The sequence below is a fragment of the Rattus norvegicus genome, chromosome 3 (genome assembly GCF_036323735.1).
Source record: "Rattus norvegicus strain BN/NHsdMcwi chromosome 3, GRCr8, whole genome shotgun sequence".
Lineage (NCBI taxonomy): Eukaryota > Metazoa > Chordata > Mammalia > Rodentia > Muridae > Rattus > Rattus norvegicus.
Window position 1 is genome coordinate 154,730,051 of NC_086021.1, and position 25,379 is coordinate 154,755,429.

The 25,379-nt window shown below is 41.1% G+C and overlaps 1 protein-coding gene across 5 annotated transcripts in view; it reads left to right on the forward strand.

Annotated features, from left to right (window-relative positions):
* The first annotated feature begins 822 nt into the window (after window positions 1–822).
* Kiz (kizuna centrosomal protein) overlaps window positions 823–25,379 on the forward strand; it is a 107,538-nt gene continuing 82,981 nt past the window's right edge. For 2 of the 5 annotated variants that reach the window (XM_006235182.4, XM_063283809.1), the window contains exons 1-4: window positions 824–1,030; window positions 5,526–5,588; window positions 8,187–8,349; window positions 15,762–15,842. In XM_006235182.4, the coding sequence (XP_006235244.1) occupies window positions 909–1,030; window positions 5,526–5,588; window positions 8,187–8,349; window positions 15,762–15,842 (429 nt within the window). In that variant the 5' untranslated portion in view covers window positions 824–908. Of the gene's footprint in view, window positions 1,031–5,525; window positions 5,589–8,186; window positions 8,350–15,761; window positions 15,843–22,279; window positions 22,493–25,379 lie in introns of those variants that run through there. The other 3 variants (XR_005502534.2, NM_001398980.1, XM_039106628.2) reach the window with 3 other exon arrangements.

Sequence of the window (25,379 nt, forward strand, 5' to 3'; positions counted from 1 at the left end):
ACTATGTTCTGTGCCTTTATAACCACTAGTTCCTCTGAAATGATCTAAGTTTAAGTTAGTCTTGCTGTACTAGCCTATCCAGTTCACTCTGAGGCACCTAGGCTTTTGTATGGTCACATAGCTGAGCTGTGGGACATCGGGTCTATGCCAATGCAGTCTGGGTGGGGGCCTTGTTGGAAAATAGACTGCAGAAGTAAATGGTTTGATTCACAAGTCTTTCTCCCTTGAAAAGGCTGGCATTGAAAACCATTCCAGTGTGGGATGGCATATATCTGTTGAGAATTTGGGTTTTTGTTTGTTTGGTTTGATTCTTGTTTTGTCTTTTGGGTTTTGGTTTTTTGAGACTAGGTTTCTCTGTGAAGTCTTGGTTGTCCTGGAACTCACTCTGTAAATCAAACTGGCCTCGGTACTCAGAGATCCTACTGCCTCTGCCCTTAAGTGCTGAGATTAAGGGCCTGTGCCACCAAGGACCTGACCGGCATATTTGAGGTTCTTAAGTTTTGTTTTCTTCTAGCTTTTTGTTTTGCTTTTAAGTGTTGGTATCAAAACAACTTTGTCACAGGGTCTCTCACTGCAAATTCTAGGAAGAAATTGCATCTGATAAAATGAATGCAGTTAGGACAGATTCTGTAGCTGAAGCAGGGAAGAGAAACAAATCTGTAACAGAGAAGAAAGTGACACAGCTCTCTTGTCTTCCCATCCCTAAGTAGAGGAAACCACCAGGGATGCTGTCACCCAGCCGGGCCCTCTGCCTTCGCCCCTCCCTGACCCGCACCGCAGCTAGCTCCGCCTTCTCGGAGCCCCGCCTCCGCCCCGCCCTCTTCAGGCGGCAAGGCTCCTTGTTTACCCGCGGTGCATGTTGGGGCGGTCTCCGTAGGCAACGCTGGCCTTCCAGCTGCCCTGTGGCAATGCCGCGAAGGCGCGGTGGTGGCGGTGGTGGCCTACGCCAGGCGCCCGCTGCATTCGTGCCCTTGGCGAGCCCCAGCTACTACGAAAGGGTGGGCCAGCTCCAGCAGGCTCTGCGGGACAGGTATGGCCGCGGGACGGGGCAGGGAGTCAGCGGCGCCACTGAGAGCATAAAGGGACCACGTCCAACCATTTCCCGCCAGTAGTTCACTAGGCTCGGGATTCACCTATGACCCCCAACTAGCTCCAGATGGGGTTGGGAGCACAAGTTTACCACAGATACCCCTTTTTTGATTAGGCGCAGAGCGGCTATAATTCCTCATGGCAACTAAAACCAGGTCCCTCAGCTTGTGGATGCGGCCGGAAGTGATAGTGGGAGTTCTTTTGCCTGCCAGTCTTGATCAAGCCTTGTGAATTTCTCTAGTCTGCTCTCTAGTCCTACACGCCCACGCGCCCCTCCCCCTCTTCAAATTGTCATCCTACTTTGACAGCCGCACTGCATCAAAGATGACAGGTCCAGGAACGCAGGCTGGAAGGGTGTGTGTGTATGTATACACGTGCGCGCGCTCTGTAGTCTTTCGGAGGTGTCTGGGGCTGCCTAAATTTCTAGTAAAGGGACGAATTTTTCAACGAGTTCAGCTTCGAGGGTTGGAACTGCCTTTGATTAAGACATGAAAGATGAGAACCATTGGAAACAGCTAGATCTAAGAATGCATAAATAGGAAAAAAGTATAAAGCAATTGACTCTAAATAACACATGGAAAGATAAGTTGTTGGAACACTTATTTAGCTGCCAAATTAATTGGACTTAGAAATCTCATTAGTTGACAAGAAAGGAAATAGATTTTTGGATCTCTTGATAAACAAAACATTTAATGAGTGTTAAAGTTACAGAATCATTCAGATGAAACAGGAGGGCTGTAACAATTCTAAGATGATAACAGTAATCGCAGGTGAGGTAAAGTAAATGATTTTACAAAGGAATTTCATCCTACACTAGACTTATTTTTTGTCAGTTATTTGTGAAGTATCTCCCACAGGCCTTCACTCTTCTTTCCATGTTTTATCTTCTTTCTACATCCTGTTTTCTTTCTGACACGGTTCTGCTCGCCTACTCTAGGGATCTCTTAATCTCTCACTTAAGAAAAAAACTAACCAACCAGTTATGCATATGCCCGTGGTGGTCTATGCTGAAGAGGCAGAGATAGGAGGACCACAGGTTCAAGGCCAGCCTGGGATACAGGAGTTCCAGTCAGCCAGCCAGGGCAGCATAGTGAGGCCTTATCTCCAACCCCCGCCCCCCCCAAAAAAAAACCCAACACACACACACACACATACATTGTGTGTATATATATATATATATGTGTGTGTGTGTGTGTGTACATATATATTATATATTATATATATATAATCGTTTTCTGCAGAACTTTTCTTTTCTCAAAACTTCCTGTTTGCACCTTCAGTGTGCTTAATGAAATCTCAGGGATAATGCAGGAGACTGTGTGTGTGTGTGGTGTGTGTGTTTGTGTGTGTGTATGTGTGTGTGTGTGTGTGTGCAAGTGCGTACACATGTGTGGCTGCCTGCCTCCCTGTGTGTGTATGTGTGCACCTACAATGAGAATTTTAGGCAGGAAAAAAATCAACACATAGCATACCATTTGGCTGACTCATTGTGTAATACAGTGGTGGTGGAGGTATTTTATAAAATATTTGAATTTATGTGTGAAATCCAAGAGTCAATCAGCTAGTGTCCAGGTGTTACCGAATGCCTTATGTAGAATGCAGTGGCCTCATATTGTCATTAAATAATGACCTTTTTCCAGTTACCCAAGGTGGTGTTAGATCTCCGCATATACCAGATCATTTAAAAGCAAGAACTTGAGTTTCAGTGCCTTTACCTTATTTTCTATTGTAGTTCGAGAGTGGTGTAGTTACCTTGGGCCTTTACTTATTCGTGTTTCATAGCCAGAGATCTGATCTTAAAACGTTCCTGATTTAAATGACATTCCTTTTGAACTAACTTAACGGGAGTCATGAGTCATGGTGCCCCTTACCCTAAGCACACCTGGTTGTTTATGGCCCTTCTGGTACAATAACCGTGTCATGATTATCCACTTTATGTTTAGCACTTCTTGCTTTAATTATTAAGCAAGGTGAGGTTGTTGAAATTACATAAGAAATTGGAGTCAGATTTTATGGCCTGTTCACGGTCCTGCATTTGAAGATTTGTTTTATTTTTAAGTCAGTGTAAATCTGTGGTCGCATGTGATCATTTTTCATTTTAAGAATCTGTAAGTAACTCTAGCTCATGCATGCTACACACAAGATAGACGCAAGTAACTTTAGAGAGGGAGCTATAGGAAGAGCATAGGAACGTGAGTTCTGGCCCATGACAAATCATGAGACCTTCAACAAGGGACACACACACACACACACACACACACACACACACACACACACACGCACAAACACACCAAATGTAATAACATTTTAAAAATTAAATCCAGTCTCAGCATAGGGACCACTATTTCCTGAAAGTCCATGGTCATCTTAAATATTGTGAATTGCACAGCAGTTGGAAATGCTTTTATCACTTTGGAAACTTTGGGGAATTAGGAGATCAACAGCAACAATAAATACAGTTCATCCTTCTTGGCCCTTTTAGAGGCAGCCATTGAAATGTTAGCTGATCTGATAGCTGGGCTTTTCCATCAGAACTGTTGTATTTTAAACTCCAGTCATTTTCTGTGTATTCACACACAGGTGTAATTTTATAGCTCGAATGTTTTTCTATGTGTATGTAGTGCTTCCTCTCCATTGTCGTGAAAGTCAATAATTGAATCTGAAAGAGTCTAATGGAGTGACATGTTGCAGTGTGTATAGTGCCTACAAGTGTGGTAGAAACATATAAGTGGAGCTGATGCTTAACAATTACTGTATATAAAAACATCCTTTGAAAGGTCCATTAACCAGCCCTGGGTCTTTTCAATGGTGATATCGATTCAGGGCAACATATCACAATGGTCCAGAATTGACACCGAGATATTAGTTGAGTTCAGTTGAGGGTGATGGAAAATCGTGGTATTGAGGCACAAACAGATTAAGTGCCTTAAAATGTAGAAAATTCAGCCTCGTACGAACAGGCCAGCTGTGAAGTACAAGTGACTGAGATATATACTCTGTAAGTAACACAGGTTTGGGCATTTCAGAGATTCTGAAGTAGAGATTTGATATGTAGGCATTACATGGAGATCCTAGCAATAAGCCTTCCCTCTGACTTTTCACTGAGGTAAATATCCAGTGTTTAGACCTTATGTTAAAACCCATATGAAGGGTTACCATTTGAAGATGCAGCAGCATGGAGGAGGGAGTTAGATGAGGAGTTGACAAGATGAGCACCGTTTTCGAATGGAGCCACAGTATGTCTGTGGTTGCTAAGATATGAAGTGTTCAGAGAGAGACTAGCAGAGTGACCAGCGAGTGTCTGCATCCACGGCAGAGGGAACTGAGAACAGAGATCTTTACATCATTATTAGAAAGAATTTGCAATTTCAGAGGTGATGGAGTTTTAAAAAAAATGGCCCTTTTCCCCTAGATTGCAGATTCATTTAAAAAGTTATCTTCAAATAAAGTCAAGCTTATTGCAAAGTTGCAAACATGGGACAAAGATCCAGTATTCCCCTCACAGAGATTCTCCTGAAGTCCCAATGATATTATTTTCATTTTCTTTTCCCATGTGATCATGTGATGGTCCACATCACTAAAACCTTCAGTCTATTTAAAAAAAAAAAAAAGATAAGATGCTCTTTTGTAAAACCATGGTACAGCTCTCACAGTTACCCTTTAGCCTTGCTGTGTGTCCATCCACACACTCAGTGCCAGACACAAGCGGTCCCAGCAATATGCCTTTTCCTTTCTGGTCCTTTCTGGTCTAAGGTTTTATTGAGAAACATGGCTTGCATTGCGTGTGCCATGTCACTTCTGTCCTCTTGGCCTGTCTGTCATGTTCCTGACAATTTTCTAAGCTTGTACTTAAGGATCTTCCTGTCCTTGTAATTTAAGCACAAGTTCCCTGGACCATCTAGCCATTCATTTTTCCTGAATCAGGCACCCAGTTGGTTATAAAAGCCTTGAAGGGTTAATAATCAAGATGTCAATACAGATCTCTAATGTGGAAATAAAAGTTCTCTCCACTTACTCTCTGAATTCAGTCCTTTTGTTTGTTCGTTTGCTTTTTGAGACAAGGTCTTATGTATCTCTGGCCTCAAACATTTTTCCTTACTTTCAGAATCCTTGTCAACTTTTGTTTTCCAGTTAGGTCTACCCTATGTAGCCCAGGCTGGCCTCAGTGTACTAATCCTCTTCCCGTAGCCTCTGAAGTGTGGGTCAACAAGGATGCACTACATACCGTGTCTCGCTGATGTTGAGAATCTTGATCTTTTGCTTCATACTGCTGTTTCCTTTGTTTCTTTTACTTGCTTGTTAATAGGTCTTGTAGTCACCTGACATTTCCTCCCTTTTTAAATAGATGGGTGGGACAGTCACATAAAGATGTGATTTCAGAAGACACTATGGTCTTAAATTTCTACAATACAGTGACTTATGTTTCTGTATTTCAGTGAGAAGAAGAGACTGGACCTGGAAGACAAGCTTTATGAATATAATAAGTCTGATAAGTGCAGGTAAGAGATGATAGTGATGGTTGTCCAGCTTGTTTGCAGCTGTTAGCCAAAATTTAATCTGTACAGCTGGGTGTGGTGGCCTTTAATCCCAGTGCTCTGGAGGAGAGGCAGGCAGATCTCTGAGTTCCAGGCTAGCCTGGACTACATAATGAGTCCCAGGCCACATAGAGAGACCCTGTCTCAAAAACTAAACAAAACAAAAACCCTACTATTATGTCATAGTTTTTATAGTTGGAATATTTTTATCATTCTTTTATTTTTAATGCATATTAACTTGAAGTAAATCCTATAGTTTTATATAATTATTATTAATAAACATTTTATTTTTATTATTTTTGTATTAGTTCAGGAATGTGGTTTTGTTTAAATATATTAAAATAAGGCAGTATTATCTTTTTTTTTTTTTTCTATTTTTTTGGGTGGCAGGGTTTCAAGACAGGGTTTCTTTGTGGAGCCCTGGAACTTGAGCTATCGACCAGGCTGGCCTTGAACTCAGAGATCCACCTGATTCTGCCTCCAGGTGCTGGGATTAAAGACATACACCACCACCGCCAAGGCTGTCTTTGATTCTTATTTCAACATGTTTAGCTTCTGCAGAGAGTTAGACATGTCATGGTTACAGCTGATCTGTTAGCTTTTATCCATCCTGTAGTGCTTTCCTGAAAACTTGTTGCCCCTGCGAGGGCCTCCCTGCCTCTTCAGCTAGGTAGGTCAGGCAGGCAGGTTGCTTTGAAAGGCTCCTTTCACTTTCCCTCAGAACATCCATCAATAGCCTGTTTTCCTGTTGACTGTATGTAGACAGTTTTCGTACTTGCACAGCAGAATGTATCAGTGATTGCTTGGATGGATGGATGATGCACATGGCCAGCTTTAGCAAGAATAGCAAGAATGGGCAAGCATTTGGGTGGAGAAGCAACTTTATTAAGTATCTAGGCAAGAGTATGTCAGGGTCTTCCTCCATTACTGTCATTTGGGTCAAAGATGCAGACATGGTCATCAAGGAAAACGGTATTAGACTGTATTATCGGGAAGGAAGACTGAAGTCAGCCAACCTCAGTTAAAGCACAGTGTCGTTAGCATGATAAAATTCTTCTAGGCTGGGGAGATGTCTTAGTGAGTAAGTCCTGGCCATCCGAGCCTGAGGATTTAAGTTCAGATCTTCAAAGTGCACATAAATCCAGACATGGTGGTGCATGTCTGAGATCTCACATGGAAACGGTAGGCAGAGACCAGAGCATCTCAGGAATTTGTGAGTCAACTAGTCTAGTATATGCAGTGGTAAACAGCTAGAGACCCTGTTTCAAACAAGGTAGAGGTGAGGACTGGCACCAGAGGCTGTCCTCTGATTAGACTCGAAAGCACACTCGTACATAAACCCCTTCCAGAGATATGGGGGGATTTCTTAAAGCTTGTTAGCCTAGCATTAGCAGTTTAAAGTCTGTTGTTGATTAATTTTAGAAATTTCTAGCATCTCCAAAACTTTGCTGGGAAGGTAAATATCTCTATCTATCTATCTGGATAAGAGAATATAAAACATCTTACTGGATTAATAATATAAGGGCTCCATAGTAGGTGCTCATTTGTGGTTCAGGTAGAAGGAAGAAAATTAGCAAATTGGTTTAAGAAGAGAAGGTTGTGGGTTGGGGATTTAGCTCAATGGTAGAGCACTTGCCTAGCAAGTGCAAGGCCCTGGGTTCAGACCCCAGCTCCGAAAAAAAGAAAAGGTTGTGTACTTTGAGCTCTCTAGCATGTCTTTTTAGTATTACAACTGGGTAAGAATCTCCAAAGGTTTTCTCAGAGTTTATGTATTATTACAAAATATTTCAGTAGTATTTTTGTTGCAATGTCTAATAATACATCTTTACATTATTTAAATGATAGGTTTTTTTGTATTTTAGATTTTCAATTTTCTTAATTCTATGGACTACAGTTTATAGTTTCATTCTATATAAATAATTAATTTAAAAATTGCTTGTCATAAAAACTGCTCATAGGCTAGGTACACATCTGAATATGACTATTTTAGAATCCATACTTCAGTTTAAGAAATAAATCTAGAACTGGGCATGGTATTACACACCTTTATCCCAGCTTTCCCAGGGGGCAGAGACTGATGGCCAGCCTGGTATACAGAGCGAGTTCTGGTACAGCCAGGGCTATTCAGAGAAGTCCTGTATAAAAAGAAAACAAACTAAAAGACAAAATAAGAAAGACAGAAAGGAGTCTGACCCATGCAGCTGGGCATGCTGCAGCCAGCATGGTGCTACACAGCTGTAATCTGTACACTGGGGAAGCCAAGGAAGGAGGGTTGCCCATCCCGGCTGGGCAGTGAGACCTGTCTCAACAGAATATGAATCTTCACTGTGTTACCAAATGCACTTGGTATGCATTTCTCAGGAGAGGTATGCCATGCTGTGACTAATGTGATACAAACAGTGATAACTATATTAATTTTCTTTCTCTAAACTATATATGCCTTCTATTTCTTGGGCTATGAGTAAATGTCTTACATTTTAATTGTCTCATTAACACTTTTGTTAAAGAAAATTGTTAAGTTTGTTTGAGTTCTGTTTTTAAAACTGCTTTTCTTTTTTTAAGAGCTAAGCTGAAATGTGCAAAACTAAAGAAATATCTGAAGGAAGTATGTGAGTCTGAAAGGAGGGCTCAGGTTCGAAACCAAGGATATTTAAAGAAGTTCGAGTGTGTCCAGTCGCTTGTTGAACACTTGACCACAAATACGGAGAAGCTTCAGAAACTGAAGGTAACATCTTATTCTCTGCAGTGTGCTTTGAAAAGCTTCTCCTGTCGGTGGCAGGCACCACTGTCAGTTGTCTGAGGAGGGTTATTTGTTGGTAGAAGGTGTGAATTTAAGCAGCATTAAGTTCCCCTTTGAAACCGATTCCCTCTCTATAGTGAGTCCTTGGGTTTGTTGTTGTTGGTTTGTTCATTTGCTTGTTCTTTTGTTCTTTGATTTTTTTCTATTTTTAGTTCTCTTTGGTCTGGCTGCTCTCTTCAGGGCAGGAGTGCATTAGGGATGGGGAGCACTGAGGGTAAAAATGTCCCTGAGGTATCACCTTCCTGCTCCTGGGCTCTGTACAGTGACTGCTGCTGAAGGCTCCCTTTCATTCTGGCCCCTCAGTCCTTTGCATTCACACCTGTGTGACCTTTGCCTGATGCCAGGACTTCTTATTTGCTGTCTGCAGTGATGGGGATCATTGTCCAGGTTAACCCAACACAATACTCAGAGAAGGTGGTTTGAGTGGGTTTTCGTTGTGCTCTATCAGTTTTTCCCTAGCCTAATGTTATTGCAAAAAATTCAGATTTATAGAAAAAGGAAAGGACTTATTCTAATGGACACCTTCTCCACTAGATACAACGGTTATAAATATGTTTCTGCATTTGCTTTGTATGCACGTGAGGGCTTTTCTTTCCCATCAGAGTTTCCTGCTTATATCATGACACCTCTTCTAAGCTCTTAAACACAAGGCTAGTGTCTTATATAATTAGACTCATGTTATCATCCTTAAACCTAAATAACTAATCCGTGGTGCCATTTAATATTCAACTCATATTCAGGTTTTTCCAGTTCCCCTAGAAGGTGAACCCATTAGAGTTTACATGTTATTTGAGATTTATGTTGTTATTATCATGATCCTTTAAAGTCTATTTTAATCTAATTTCAAATTTTTAAAAAACTATAAGACATTTATTTGTGGATTTAAAAGTGAACATAATGGACAAGCATAAAAATTATCATAGAACATCAGTAAATCGCTTTTACACAGTAAAGCAAGAAACATACATGCACATGTTACTAGCTCGAACAATTGTGTTAATGCCTATCACACACAGGTATGGCAACTACCAACAGACAAACCACATTCACAATGAAATTAGGTCAAAACAAGTAGAATAAAATGACTGTGACTTGTGGCTGCTTTGAACTCTTTATTTTTTAATATGTATTTTTAATTAGGTATATGTAGGTCCTGGTCTGCATGTGGGTTTGTGCATGAAGGTGTAGGGGACCAGAGATGTTGGATCACCAGGAGCTGTGATTCTCTCAAAGTAGGTTGTGGGAATCTGGGTCCTGTGCAAGAATAGTACCCACTGCTAACCACTGAGCCATCTCTTAGCCTTGTAACTGATCTTCTAGGTGACTGGGATAGTCTAAGCACAGGGAAGAGATCCCTTAGGAATCACAGTGGGTGACCTTGAACACAGTGTTAAGAAAGCAAGGATCTCAAGGAACAGATTCTTCACAATGCCTGTGCACCGAAGGCTGTCACTTCCTTTATTAAGAGGGTCTCAGTGTTCCTGTGTATGCAGAATGCCTGTGCACAATTGGAGGGCTCTGACAATGCATTTAAGGAGTCAGGCTTTTCTCATTAAGAGAAGAAAAATATACAGGGGCATTGTTCCTATGCTGATGTGCAGGAGTCCTGATAGCAGACCCTGAGAAAAGAGAACTGAGTATACGCCAACTGTCCAGAAGTACAGTATTGTAAGAAATAGGGGGGAAAAGACTGTCTAGTGAAATAAAACATATTTTAGCAATTTGTAGTGTACAAAACACAACTGTAGGCTTCTCCTTTCTTGGATTTTGTGTTATGTGTTATTCTCTTATATATTTTCCACAATTTATGTTGAAATCACTAGAATATATTTTGCTTTCACTAATCTCAGATATTTTAGTTTTCTTTTTTTCACTGGCATAAGCTATTTTGAGGAAGTCAACCAATTGCTTGTCGCTTGGAATTTGAGTTATAGTTTCCTGGTCCAGAATCTGCCCCCACCTCCGACCCCATCCCCTGAGAACTGGAAATGCGGTTTAGACTAGCATGGCCTGGCAGAACTTTCTGCAGTCCTGAGAATGTTCTGTGTCTATGCACTGTTCTCTGATACAGCGTTGACTTAGCCAGCCATGCATATCTGTCAAATCTGATGGTGTAGCTTGCACTGTGTTGCAGTTTTAGTGGAGTTGGGTTAATAGTCACAGGTGACTCATGCTTCCTGCAGTGTCCAATAAAGGAGTCCCTGGTGTTGTGGCCCTATATGAGTGAGGCAGTGTTTGAGTTGTTGGTTAAGATGGTAATCTCTAGGGGTTTGGGGATTTAGCTCAGTGGTAGAGCGCTTCCCTAGCAAGCACAAGGCCCTGGGTTCGGTCCCCAGCTCTGAAAAAAAGAAGAAAAGAAAAGAAAAAAAAAGATGGTAATCTCTAGATACTCATTTTAAGGTACCTTAATAACTAGTCTGAGGAGTGCTGGCTTGGCATCACTGGAAGATCATATTTTCTTTTTTTTTTTATTTTAAAGATTTATTTTATTTATATGAGTACACTGTAACTGTCTTCAGACACACCAGAAGACGGCATTGGATCCCATTACAGATGGTTGTGAGCCACCATGTGGTTGCTGGGAATTGAACTCAGGACCTCTGGAAGAGCAGTCAGTGCTCTTAACCGCTGAGCCATCTCTCCAGCCCCCGGAAGATCATATTTTCACTAGCTTGTTACCCACTGGTTTAGGGATCTCTAGATGACCCTCCCTGAGAGAGTTACTGTAATGGAGGATGTCAGAGTGGCAATTTTCAGTTCTATCTTCCATTAACTGACTTTCTTCTGTAACAAAGAGAAATGACCTCTTTGCCCCCTCCCTCCTTTTTCAATGGCATGATGAACGTATGAATTTTTATTTAATTAGAATATTATCAATAGTTACTTTTGCTCCTATTGTTCTAAACATAGGCAGTAGGGATTAAAACTAGTACCTTAAACATGCTCAGTATGTGTACTGAGCTGTACCTGCAGCTGCTAGGAGTCCTTAGGTGACTCCTGTGCCCTTTCTGTATGACAATTTATTTGAATTCTGAGCCCTCTTTCCTTTGGGGCATAGCAAGATGTTGTAAGTGCCTCATGTCTTCTCTGCTTCAGACAAACGTGTCTTTAAGTGGGCGTAGAGTCTAGAAGTCAACTTCTAGGATTAGCTGTGTTTAAGCTTTATCAAGTTTTGCCTCTTGGTATTCCAATCAAATGTTTAAGGTTAAGAAGCAGTTGCCATTATCCACAATGTAAACTACTCAGAGATTTCATGTAGAACATAAGCAGTGGGCAAAACAGGAATAAAGGAAGTAAAAGAAAATTCCCTCTTATTCTTATATCATGGTCTTATCCAATTATTGATTTCTCCTTATAATCAAATGTAGGAGGAAAGATTTGGAATATTGAGAGCATTAGTTATATATAACAGGTAAGTCTTAGAAACTTGTTTAATGAACTAGGAAAGAGTATCAGCCCAGGGGACCATTTTTCGGAAGAGATCAACAAACTATATAAGAATGTGGAAAGTATTATTTACAAAATGCTTCAAAAAATCACTTAGATTATGTTACTTTGAATTTTAGGTAAGAATTCCTTTTTTGAAACAATTCTGTTGATGAGATTAAAAAAAAAAAAGATGTAGCTACAGATGGATACAGACTTGGTATCTATGTAGCACTGGGATTTAGCAGTCACTCTGAATCCAAAGCTGCATGCCTCCCTTGTGTCTATGGAACCCAACACCAATGTCAGACACCCATCCAGTGACATCATTAGTTTAGCTGTAAGCAGAGGCTTGTCATGGGAGATGTTGATCTTTTGGGCCAGTTTCCAGCATTAGCCATAGGTACAGTAGAGCCATCTGTATCTCTTAATGCTTTTCTACCTTGATGTCAGCTCTTTACCTCTTTTGCTGAGGACCTTAGGTAAATTACTTAAAGAGAAGGCTGTTCAGAGTGCACTCCCACACCTCCAGTGCTATCGAGTTTTTCCCTGAACAAAGGACAGTTTCCCTGAACATGGACTTCAGATCAGTAGAATGCCAGGAAGGAAGATATGGTGAAGGAGCTTTTGAGAGGTGGAGGGGTTTTCTCAAGTTACAATTAGTCCATTTTTCCTCCTTTGTAGAGATAAGTCCATCCCACCACCTTATTGTGTACACACACACACACACACACACACACACACACACACACACACAAATCTTTTAGAGTGGCCTAAAAGCTGAAAAAGAATTAACTGATCTCATGGCTCATTTATGATTATCTGCAGCGGCTTTGGAGCAGCATGGGTAGAGAACTGATGGGCAGAGGTGCAGGTGGTGATACTAGTCATGTCTTCCTAGACAGGGAAGTCTCCTGGGATTTTGAGAAGCCCTAGACACAGTACCCAGATACTGGACCTGAGTACTGAGGAAGGTCCCAGACACAAGCATTTATTAACTAAGATATGCACAGCCTACCACACTGTACCAGGTGTGGCACCAGCATGTCAGAGAATTCAGGAATGGTCATCACCAGGGCAAGACTCACCCAATTGCATCTGTCCTCAGCATGAGGTGGTAGCCCAGGTGTCTTAGGACAGAGCCCAGATGCTGGTCTCTACTTGAGCACTACCTCTAGCCTCAGCCTATGATTACCCACACCCCCAATTCTAACATACACATATTCTCTTTCTGCCTCCCTTTCTCCTGCTACCATCCTGGACAGTTTTGACAGGAGGTTATGTGTTGAAGAGGGATAACATTTGAGAACAAGTCTTTTGAGTTATTTAGTTCCTAACTAAGCATGTGACAAATACTGTGGGTAAGCTATTATCTTAAGGGGCCTAAAAAGCAAAATATGTAGCTAATCTCATTTTTAGTAACCAGAATGTTTTTCTTGTTTGTGTGTGCTAGTTGAATAAAAGCATGTTCTCTCGTGTCTTCTGGTGAGATTCCACTATCTAGGAAAAAGCATGCATAATGGAAGACAGTGGGAAATAAAGTCAAAGATTCACCTGAGAATCAAATTGAACAATCTGTCACTGTGTCCATCTTGAGTTATAACATGTGGAAACTGGGGCACTGATCTTAAATATCTGTGTAGTTCAACTGTCCCCTCCCACCTCTAGTCTGTAACTGGGAATCAGCTGTGCAATTTCAGAAACCAGGGAGAGAAAGAAATTAGTAAGGGAAGAGGGTAGTGAGTAAAAGGTAGTGCAGGTGAGAAGACAGGAATGAAGTGGGAAGTGAGGTGTGCCGCGAGCATGGAGGGACATCCCAGAGAGCTGAAATACCTGTAAGAATACCTGTCTCTCCCCATGGCCCATCCTGTTGTTAACAGCTCCAGTGATTCAGCTGAAGTCAATTGTACCTGTGTGGAAGTGAATGGACGGGTCCTCTTAAATTATGGGAGCAGCATCACCGGTGCCACGAAGCAATACAGTCCCCAGCAGAATGCACATGGTTAGCTCAGTGCTGTTCATTTATTAAGCCACGTTTCCCAGGCTGGGGGAAAATGATAAGGGGTCATCCTAGAGGTTCTGGACTAGGCGATGCTGCTGGAACATGAGTTTCCCTGCCTATAAGATGAACAAATCTAACCATGAAAAGTCCACATGCCAGAAGGAAAATAAAGGCTGGAGGGGTCTCCATTAGAAAGGACATATTCTAAGCTCTGATGTTCTAAGGAAACAGAAAAAGGACATAAGGCCTGATGGGAGAAGAAATTAGGAAGGAAACAAGAGTGACAGTTGGAGGAGAGGATGCGAACAAGGACATGTCCTCTGATGCCACATTAGACAATTTTAGCAAAAACAGTCTTGGGAAAAATAATTCGTATAATATTTTAGGACCAACCTAAAAAAACAAAAATAAAAACAAAACTTTTCAAGACATGTTTTGTTTTGCAACCCAGGCACATTTGGACCCACCATCTTTCTGCCTTTGCCTATCCCTGAGTGCTAGGTTGTGCCCGTGTGTGTCCATCCTTAAATGAACTTTTATAAAGAGTAGACTCCTTTGCTTTATTGCAGTGGGAGAGAAGGTGGAACTAGGGAGCTCATAGCCTGCAGTTGGAAACTTTCTAGCATTCAGATGATCTGGTAAATACTAAATGTCTTATAAAGGGCAAAGAAGAACAAAATATTCTAGGTGGTGACTTTTCTAAAGGGTCTGGAGATATAATTTATATTTACCATCAATTTATGGCTGCATCACTCTGGTTTCAAAATCTATTAAACATTTTTTGGTCCATAATTTAGAAAGAGTTCAATTCAATTTTCAAATGTGTTGAGAACAATCTAGATCAGGCTCTTGAGGATACCTTTCTTACTGTTCTTTTGAAACTTAAACAATTATCAGTTGCATTTTGCTTCAACATAATTAATTGAACAACCCTTGTGAGAGAAACTTTGCTGTGAGAAAGTCGTCTGTGTTTGTTGCTGTGTTTGTTTGGGAGGTGGCTCTGAAATGATTCCCAGGCAGGTCTAATACTGATCTTTTAAATGTTAAGGCAAATGTTCTGTTTGGGCTATTGTTGTTCATGCATTTTTTTCCTGTTAAAACAAATTCCAGACCTATTTTCTGTTCAGACTGAAAGCTAAAGAACCAGCCTTTAATTCATTATCTCATAGGTATGTTTCAAATTGTTTATCTAGCTGCTTAATTCAGAAACACCCTGATACTTACCTGGGATGGGCCACAGTCAGTGGCTTTTTAAGGCTTTGAGTTGTAGCATATTGAATCAAAGCACTTTTCATACTGTGCGTTTTAGAGAAAGACATTTGTGTTTGAATCATTTTCAGTGGTTATAGTGATGGAATGATGCAGACCTCTCAAAGTTACCAGTGCCAAAGCAAACTTGATTCTGATGGTACTGGTGACTACTTACATTATAATCTTATTCCTGGAATATAAAACTGATTTGCTGTGACTTTGAGGATCATGATAATATAAAATATAGTATGTAATAGCAAACGGTAAGACTTAATTTTTCTTTTTTAGGCTTTGAATTAGATACCTAATATCTAACTTTTATAATCAAGTAATGGGATTTTCATGATAGCTTAAAGAAAATATCAAGCTGTTAGTGTGTATTGAGGATTGAGGCTTTATTCCATCCAACAGATAGAAGACTAAGTAAAAATCCAGTAAGCCTTGTTTTACTTTAAAATGTGTGTGACATTTTATAGAGTTCAACTCTTGGCATATATTGTTTGTGAAATTGCCTGTTTTCCAAGGTAAGCTGAAGTTCTTGGCAATGTCAGACCCCCTTTTTTTTTTCACTCCATTGTACCTTTTATGTGGCGAGGAAAGCAAGATATAGGTGGGGTTACTTGCAGTAGCGTCTAAAATTTGACTTTTTTATATTTAGGCTGAATATGAAGCTGAAATGAAGAGGCTGCGCCTCCTGTCAAAGGACAGCCTGGGAGCGAGTGACAAAGACCAAGCAAAGGTAGCAGAGGGAAACGGGGAATTTAATGTTTCCAGAAAAACCTTAGAATGCTTATATGTTAAATTTTTTTAAATAAAATCATCGTATTATAGACATTTTTTGATAGAACCATGATTATCTAAAGAATTTTACTTATGGGATATCATTTTAACGTCTGATTTAATTAAATTTGCCAAAAGACAGTCACTTGGACTTACGATTTCAAAGAAAACCTCAGGGTTTCAGAAGGTAAAATTGTATTTTCATGATTAGTGTTTTGTAGCTATTTTTTATTGGATTGAGAAATATTTTAAATGAAAATAAACTAAGTATGCTGCTTTGATTCTTTCCTTTGTATGTATAATTTTGTACATTTGAACCTTTTCACCGACAAAGTGAAAAGAAAAGATTGCATATCTAAGCAATAGACAAAAAGACCAGCAAGGAATACTTAAATAAATTCTGCTATATATCTGCTGTAATACAGGCTTCTAATCCTTCTGCCTATCTCCATATAAATGATTCTGCTCAAGACCATAGATGTTTTCTTCACTAAAAGCAGTAAAGCTCTTTTAGATGAAATGTCTAAAAACATCTTGTAATAACTTGGAGCATGCTGGCAAGAGTAGTCACTTGTGACTATGTGTGAAACCCCCTCAGCCAGTCGATATTGTAATAAGCAAAAATGGTAGCATCACTCCATTATTCAGAGAAGCCAACAGCGTGCTTGTTCCTTAGGCTGCAGCATTCATTAAGAAAAGCTTACTGGGCTGAAAGCTGGAAACAGATGATAACGGGATATGATTTTCATATTTAATGCTTTCCTTGGAAGAGTATGTGTGCTACAGATTGATAGAAGACTCAACTGCTACTTTACTAAAAGACTTTCAGGTTTGCCCTATAGCTACCGATGGAATCATTCAGCCAAGAAATTAACTTTTTCTCCTTTTACCTGCTTTATATATCTGCTAAGCAGGCTGCCTGGCTGCCAGTAAATGTTATTATGCAGTTAACTGTTTGGTATTTAAGACTCTTATCAGAAAAGAAACAGAGGCCACACTATTTTGTTTTTATGGTAGAAGGAAGGTTTAGTTTTCCTTTCTTCCTTGCATTAGCAGGCATTAATCTGAGTTTACAGGAAGTTTTCGTTTTCTTTTCCCATAGATTAAAAAGTTAAAAAGCTAGAATTTAGAGCATTCTTTAAACAGTAAGATACTAAACACCAAGCCCCAGAACCTTGACCTATCTAAAAAGGCCTTTCATGATAAGTGATTCATACACCATTAGATGTAGGGCAAATGTGGTGTGATGTGATAGTCTTCCAAACCAGACTAAAACAAACTGTTTGACGTTTGGTCGAGAAATAATTGACATACTTTTAATCTATAAACCAGTTTGTTCTTCTTCTGCTGTTCTTGATAGACATATTCCAGTTTCTTCTTTCTTTGCAGTTCCTGATAGACATATTCTTAATGTGGCTGTATCAATGGCACTTAAGTAAAATGGGAGAGAGCCTCCTCACCACCCCCCATTTGCACTGCTGACTCCGTACCTTGCCTATAGTTATGGGTCTCCACTTGATAATTAGAACAGGATATTTTCTTTGTACTGAAAGCTGTCATCTCCTCAAAAGCTTTGACTATTGGCTGCAATAAGAATCAATTAGATAACATTTTGAGAAACTTGTATCTTGCCTTTTCTAATTTCCCCTTGATATCTAATCAATTAAAAGGTAAACACACTGCAGCAAAAACATGACTTAGTTAATCTTCATTAAATGCTAATTCCTGAATGAATCCTTATCTTACGAATTAGGTTGAACTTTTTATTGGCATCTGAGCTCCTCCTCTCTAGGCAGTCAGAGGAATTTGTCTCTGTGCCCAGTCCCTGGCATCTGGGACTTTCTAATGCATAGCATAGTTGTTCTGCAACTGTTCTGTTGAAAAGCCACGGTAGGCGTCTTCAAGAATGTCTTAATTCTTGCTTTCGAGATGTTTCTCACAAAACAAATGTTCTTTCTGAGGCACAGAGCAGTGTGCAGAAAATAACAGTTAGTTACGGGATGAACTTGAGCTGTAGGAGAAAGAAGAGGCTGCTTCCTTTGCAGCATGTAACACAGCCTTAATAGAGGGAATGGTGCTTGGTGGGTCCTGAAGGATGAGTAGGACATTGGTGTTTGGCAATGTGTGGACACTATTGTAGTGGTAGTACTACCAGCAAGAGTGGAAACAGGGAAGCCCAGAAGGTCATTGCCTAGTCAAGCTGAGTCTAAAGAGATTGTGGGACATACTAGAAAATAAACTTGGACAGGCGTACCATGAAATTCAGGTACCCATTACTAAGGCTTTCTGTTTAAGAACTGAGCTTTCCTCCTAGGATGATAATGTGTATCTGCGTGTCCCTACCTGTATGTGTTGGGACAGATAAAGAAGCATAGGCTGGTTATATTATAGGAGTGAAGCTGGCCAGGGTGAGCCTGGGGAAATCAGGGTCAGGTGGGAAGAATGATCTGAGAGGGATTAGGGTAGCCACTGCAGAGGAAGTCATTGATGGAGGAAAGAGGTTAGATCTCTATCAATGAACAGATGGTTTTAGGGATGCATCTCAATTGTTAGGGTGCTTCCCAGCAGCAAGGTCCTTGGTTTCAGCCTACCAGTACCCCATAAATCAGGTGTGGTACACACCAGTAAGCCCTGTACTTGGGAGGTAGAGGTAGAAACATCTGAAGTTCTGGATGGTACATGTGGTATTCTCCAGAACTACAGAGAACCAACGAAGCTCATCACAGGACTAAAGGTTACACGGGGTGTCAGTTCTGCTACTGTCAGGTTTAGAAGGACAGCTCTGCAGGTTGCTACCCCAGTTCTAATAGCAGCCTTTGTTCTTCCTCCATGCCAGGTGCTGCAGTGACATTTCTCTGCATCAGTTTGTTTAATCTGTTTCACAGCCCTGGTCTTAGATGTGATTGTTGTCCCATTTTATAGCAAGGGTAAGAAAAGTTAGTTAACTTACCCAGGGCTATAGAGTTGGACCCAAAATTCAGACCAGGGCCATTTTGCTCTAATTCCTTCCAACCAAGTTTGGGGAAATGCTCATTGAGGGTAGGGTAGATTCTCAGTGAGATGAAGGGAGCTTTTGTTGCTGTATGTTTACCTTAGGACTGAATTATCTGTCATAGTGCTGTAAGTTCAGCGGAATACGAGGAGTCATAGTGAGCAGAGGGCCCACCTCCAAACTGTTCATGTTTCCATAATTGGATCATCTGTTCTAGTTGGCTTGGTTGCACAGAAGAGTGTGAATGGAGAGACCTGGCACTGACACCAGAGTCAAGGTGAGCCTGCTGGGCATAATAGAGCATTGCAGCAGCTTTAGCCACTGCCTTGAGCTCATTAGCAAAGGTGACCCACATGCTATTAGGAGCAGCCCCACCATAGGAGAGGCAGCACCTGAGTTAGATGGTGAGGACTGTTCTTCCTTGCTTGAGGGGAGTGACTACTGTTCACAGCATCTGAGCGGTGTTCATAAAATCAGGACAGTCTCTGCAGTGCCAGGTTCATTGCCAAGAGATAAAGATACCTTGTGGAAGGGAAACTGGTATAATACAAGGGAAGAGGGAAAGGAATCCTAAAGCTGAAGCGCCCCTATCAAAAGAGCAAATAACTTGGGGATCCTCCGGAAGCAAATCACAAGACGAGGATTTATTGCAAGTAGTTATTAAGAGGTGGTCCCAGAGGCAAATTAAGGAGGGAGGCTAGTGACAGAGAAGGGAAAGCAGCCAGTGAGTGTTTGATTGAATAGGTTATCACTGTGAGCACCTGGCACTCAGTCCCACTGGGGACCCTGGGAAGACTGTACAAAACATGTTCCAGAAGTATCCTGCCCTAGGGGAAGGGGAGGAAGGTATTTGTCCTTCAGCTTAGCCACTGAGCTGTGTGTCTGACTCCACTTGTGGTTGTCAACAGAAGCTGACGGGCCAAGAAGCACGGTATGGCGCAGGATAATAGTAGGTACACACCTAGGATGATGAGAGCCCAGGAGTTTGGGCCTGGCCCTCTTCTAGCTGCTGAGGGAAATAAGCAGAGAATCATATTATCAACAGATACCTAGATAAGCCAGTTTCTCTCCGTACCGGTTCACAGTGCTACTCTCATCAACAGCTTCCTGAGTAGTCACTGCTCAAAGGGAAACATACACACTGTGTTGACATTCTTTCATGTCATCCTCAAAATTAGGATGACATTTGACTCTGAGCCATGATGTGTTAAGACAGTCATTCTGTGTTCAGCTTGGTGTCTTTTCTATTAATATTTTTTCAGTGCTAGGATTGAATGCAAGCCCTTAGAAATGCTTTGCAAGTGAGCACTCTACCACTGAGGCACACCCCAGCCCTCTTCATAGCTTTGTAATTTGTATGCTGGTAATTCAGAAAACAATTAGAAACTAAGCTGAATTATAGTAGTTTCTCAAGAGGATTGAGTTATTTAAACAAATCCAAAGCCTTCTACAAACTAAGTACACAGATCCATTTTTCAGGGTTGTGTAGGAAATGCTCTTCTCTTAGCTCACAGACAGAGACGATGCTAATAGCCTTCTCAGAGCAAAGGAGAAAGCTCTGAGGGATGCTCTCTCTGTGTGACAGATGTGTCCTGTTTCATCTGAGTAACAGGCCAGATGAGGCCTGCTTCCTTTTAGGTGCATCTACTGTAAAGTGTGGTTCTAGTCAGAGCTAACATTTGCATTGGTCTTACTGTAATTCTGCTCTCATTCTAGGGATTTGTGTGTAGGTATGTATCGGTGTATGTGTGAGTACACATCCCTACAGCCTTAGAAGGCCCAAAGTATTTTACTATTTACTTTGCAGATTAGAAAATGAGTGCTCAAAGCAGTTACGTATCTTGTCCTCAGGTCCCACACTAGCGAGTGCTAGAGCCTAAATCCACATCCCAACAGAACAGACTAACCTGGAGTCTTAAAAAGAAGAGCTGCTGCTGCTGGTGGTGGTGGTGGTGGTGGTGGTGGTGGTGGTGGTGGTGGTGGTGGTGGTGGTGGTGGTGGTGGCGGCGGCGGTGGCGGCGGCGGCGGCAGAGGAGGAGGAGAAGGAGGAGGAGGAGGAGAAGGAGGAGGAAGAAGAAGAAGAGGATGGAAGGAAGGAAGGAAAGAAAGAAATAAGGAAAGAAAGAGAAAACCCTATTTTTGTTTTTAAAGTTTATTTTGGTCAAGAGTCGGAATATGTTTATCCACCTACTTTTTAGTTACTGTATAAAATAATTTGCTTGAGAAAATGATGGGAAAGGGCCGCTTTTAAAGGAACTTCTTTCCCATAGTGCAAACATCTTTTGTGGAAACTTTCTGCTAGTTATCTTCCTTTGCTCGTCTCTGTAGTGGGAGTGTGTGAAAGCATGTGAAGTTGCAAAGGCTTGTACAAGTAGGAAACATACTCATAGATGCAGGGCATGTCCTGTGGAGCGAGGTGAAGGGAAAAGAGTGTGGGGAGGGCTAGAGAAGCAGGAGCCAGCCTAGCAAAGATAGGTGTGTGCTGTGGGAAAGCATCCTTTTCTCCTCTAACATAATACAAGGGAAGCACTAGAGGATTAAGTACATTGATATTTTGTTGTTGTAGGGTCTGCTACAAATCTCAATGTGCTATATTCAGTATAATATTATATCATTAGAAAAGCCATTCTGTGTGCAACTAAAAGCTTGCTGTGACAGCTCCTTTTCTGTTCTGCATTCCTCTTGTTGCTTCTCATTCCCCTGGCTATAGGGAAAAAATATTAAGAAAAATCAAAATGTTCCTAGCAATTTTCTTTTTTTTCTTTAATAATTATTTATTTTATGTATATGAGTACACTATAGCTGTCTTCAGACACACCAGAAGAGGGTATCAGATTCCATTACAGATGGTTGTGAGCCACCATGTGGATGCCGGGAATTGAACTCAGGACCTCTGGAAGAGCAGACAGTGCTCTTAACCACTGAAAGCCCAGCAATTTTTCAAAACACCGATATGAACAAATACATCCTTTCCTAGTTGAATAAGGACCAAGACTTACCTATTTAGAAACTGTAGTCTCTAAGTACACCAGTTCTAAACTTGCTGTTATCCATGTGCCTGTCCCATTTCTCTCCCTGCAGTAAAAGCAGCTGTTAGTGAGCCTTCTGGTCACCAGTAAGTATTTTCAGCTATTTTCATTTGCTTTGCTCTTACTCTCCCCAGTTCCACCAAAATTTAACGTGGCTCACTGGGGCAGGAACAGGAAGAATGAAGCGGAAACCTCAGATGGTGGATTTACTGCCACCTTATAACTGCAATGTAACAGAAGGGCATAGACAAGCTAGACATTATGCCAGCTCCTCAAACACGGATTAAGAACCTTCTTTCAGCTGTGCCTTTTAGAAGACCCCTTTGAATTCCTTCTGCTGATGCAGTGTCAACAATAATGAAGAGTTGGGAATTCTCCCTGGGTCAGAAACTGCTCTTAGAGGACTCAGAACTTAAAAGGCTTTCTCTATTGGGAAGATTAATTTTAAAAGAAAAGAAAATTTTGTCTTAGAATCTGATTATAGCAAATGGGAAAGCTGACAATCAAGAGGTCCACCTTTTTCTTCACCAGAGTGTCCTTCCACAGAGTGCTTCAGTTCAAGTATGGAATAACTACAGCAAGTGGAAGGTACTTGCCAGTTTCTCATAGAATTCTTTTTTTTTTTTCTTTTCTTTTTTTCAGAGCTGGGGACCGAACCCAGGGCCTTGCGCTTGCTAGGCAAGTGCTCTATCACTGAGCCAAATCCCCAACCCCTCTCATAGAATTCTTGTTAAAGAATTGTTAACAATTTGTTAACAATTAACAGTTGTTAAAGAATTTTTCAAACAGTTGCTTGTAGAAGTGTAGAACAGTGAAACCACTTTAGGAAACAGTTTAACAACTCCTAAAAATAGAACCACTACTAGTCAGAAATTCCATATCTATTTACTTGAAAACATATCTTCCCTAAATGTACAGCAGCAGCGTTTTCAGTACCAAAACAGGAATGACTCAAGTGTGTATCATTTGATGAAAGGACAAACAAAATATGGTATACATATATACATATAGATGACATAGATGTTATATATGTATACATACATATATACACACACATATATCTTGGTTAAACTATGAAAACGAATGAAATACTGATACCTGTTGTACTGTGAATGAACCTTGAAACACACTAAGTGAGAAAAGTAAAAAAGTTTATATACTGTATAACTTCATGTATACAAATTGCCCAGTATAGGCAAATCCATAAAGTTAGAAAAATGAGGTGTTGCTGAGGTGGGGAGCTGGGTGAAAGGCATTGAGGAAGATTGCTAAAACATGTGGGGTTTCTTCTTGGAACAATCCAATAGGTTCTAAAATTATAACAATAGTTAATATAATTTTGTGAAGATACTAAATACTATAAACTAACCAATTGTGTGCTTTGAAAAGGTAGATTTTATGATCTGTAAGTTATGTTTTGATAAAGCTAGTTTTTTTGTTTGTTTTGGTTTTTTTGTTTGTTTTTGTTTTTTTTTTTATTAACTTGAGTATTTCTTATATACATTTCGAGTGTTATTCCTTTTCCCGGTTTCCGGGCAAACATCCCCCTCCCCCCTCCCCTTCCTTATGGGTGTTCCCCTCCCCATCCTCCCCGCCCTTGCCGCCCTCCCCCCAACAATCTAGTTCACTGGGGGTTCAGTCTTAGCAGGACCCAGGGCTTCCCCTTCCACTGGTGCTCTTACTAGGATATTCATTGCTACCTATGAGGTCAGAGTCCAGGGTCAGTCCATGTATAGTCTTTAGGTAATGGCTTAGTCCCTGGAAGCTCTGGTTGCTTGGCATTGTTGTACATATGGGGTCTCGAGCCCCTTCAAGCTCTTCCAGTTCTTTCTCTGCTTCCTTCAACGGGGGACCTATTCTCAGTTCAGTGGTTTGCTGCTGGCATTCGCCTCTGTATTTGCTGTATTCTGGCTGTGTCTCTCGGGAGAGATCTACATCCGGCTCCTGTCGGCCTGCACTTCTTTGCTTCATCCATCTTGTCTAATTGGATGACTGTATATGCATGGGCCACATGTGGGGCAGGCTCTGAATGGGTGTTCCTTCTGTGTCTCTTTTAATCTTTGCCTCTCTCTTCCCTGCCAAGGGTATTCTTGTTCCCCTTTTAAAGAAGGAGTGAACCATTCACATTTTGATCATCTGTCTTGTGTTTCATTTGTTCTAGGCATCTAGGGTAATTCAAGCATTTGGGCTAATAGCCACTTATCAATGAGTGCATACCATGTGTGTTCTTCTGTGATTGGGTTAGCTCACTCAGGATGATATTTTCCAGTTCCAACCATTTGCCTACGAATTTCATAAAGTCATTGTTTTTGATAGCTGAGTAATATTCCATTGTGTAGATGTACAACATTTTCTGTATCCATTCCTCTGTTGAAGGGCATCTGGGTTCTTTCCAGTTTCTGGCTATTATAAATAAGGCTGCAATGAACATAGTGGAGCACGTGTCTTTTTTATATGTTGGGGCATCTTGTGGGTATATGCCCAAGACAGGTATAGCTGGATCCTCAGGCAGTTCAATGTCCAATTTTCTTTTTTTTTTTTTTTTTTTTTTTTTTTTTTTTTTTTTTTTTTTTATTAACTTGAGTATTTCTTATATACATTTCGAGTGTTATTCCCTTTCCCGGTTTCCGGGCAAACATCCCCCTCCCCCCTCCCCTTCCTTATGGGTGTTCCCCTCCCAACCCTCCCCCCATTGCCGCCCTCCCCCCATAGACTAGTTCACTGGGGGTTCAGTCTTAGCAGGACCCAGGGCTTCCCCTTCCACTGGTGCTCTTACTAGGATATTCATTGCTACCTATGGGGTCAGAGTCCAGGGTCAGTCCATGTATAGTCTTTAGGTAGTGGCTTAGTCCCTGGAAGCTCTGGTTGCTTGGCATTGTTGTACTTTTGGGGTCTCGAGCCCCTTCAAGCTCTTCCAGTTCTTTCTCTGATTCCTTCAATAGGGGACCTATTCTCAGTTCAGTGGTTTGCTGCTGGCATTCGCCTCTATATTTGCTGTATTCTGGCTGTGTCTCTCAGGAGCGATCTACATCCGGCTCCTGTCGGTCTGCACTTCTTTGCTTCATCCATCTTGTCTAATTGGGTGGCTGTATATGTATGGGCCACATGTGGGGCAGGCTCTGAATGGGTGTTCCTTCAGTCTCTGTTTTAATCTTTGCCTCTCCCTTCCCTGCCAAGGGTATTCTTTTTCCTCATTTAAAGAAGGAGTGAAGCATTCACATTTTGATCATCCGTCTTGAGTTTCGTTTGTTCTAGGGATCTAGGGTAATTCAAGCATTTGGGCTAATAGCCACTTATCAATGAGTGCATACCATGTATGTCTTTCTGTGATTGGGTTAGCTCACTCAGGATGATATTTTCCAGTTCCAACCATTTGCCTACGAATTTCATAAAGCCGTTGTTTTTGATAGCTGAGTAATATTCCATTGTGTAGATGTACCACATTTTCAGTATCCATTCCTCTGTTGAAGGGCAT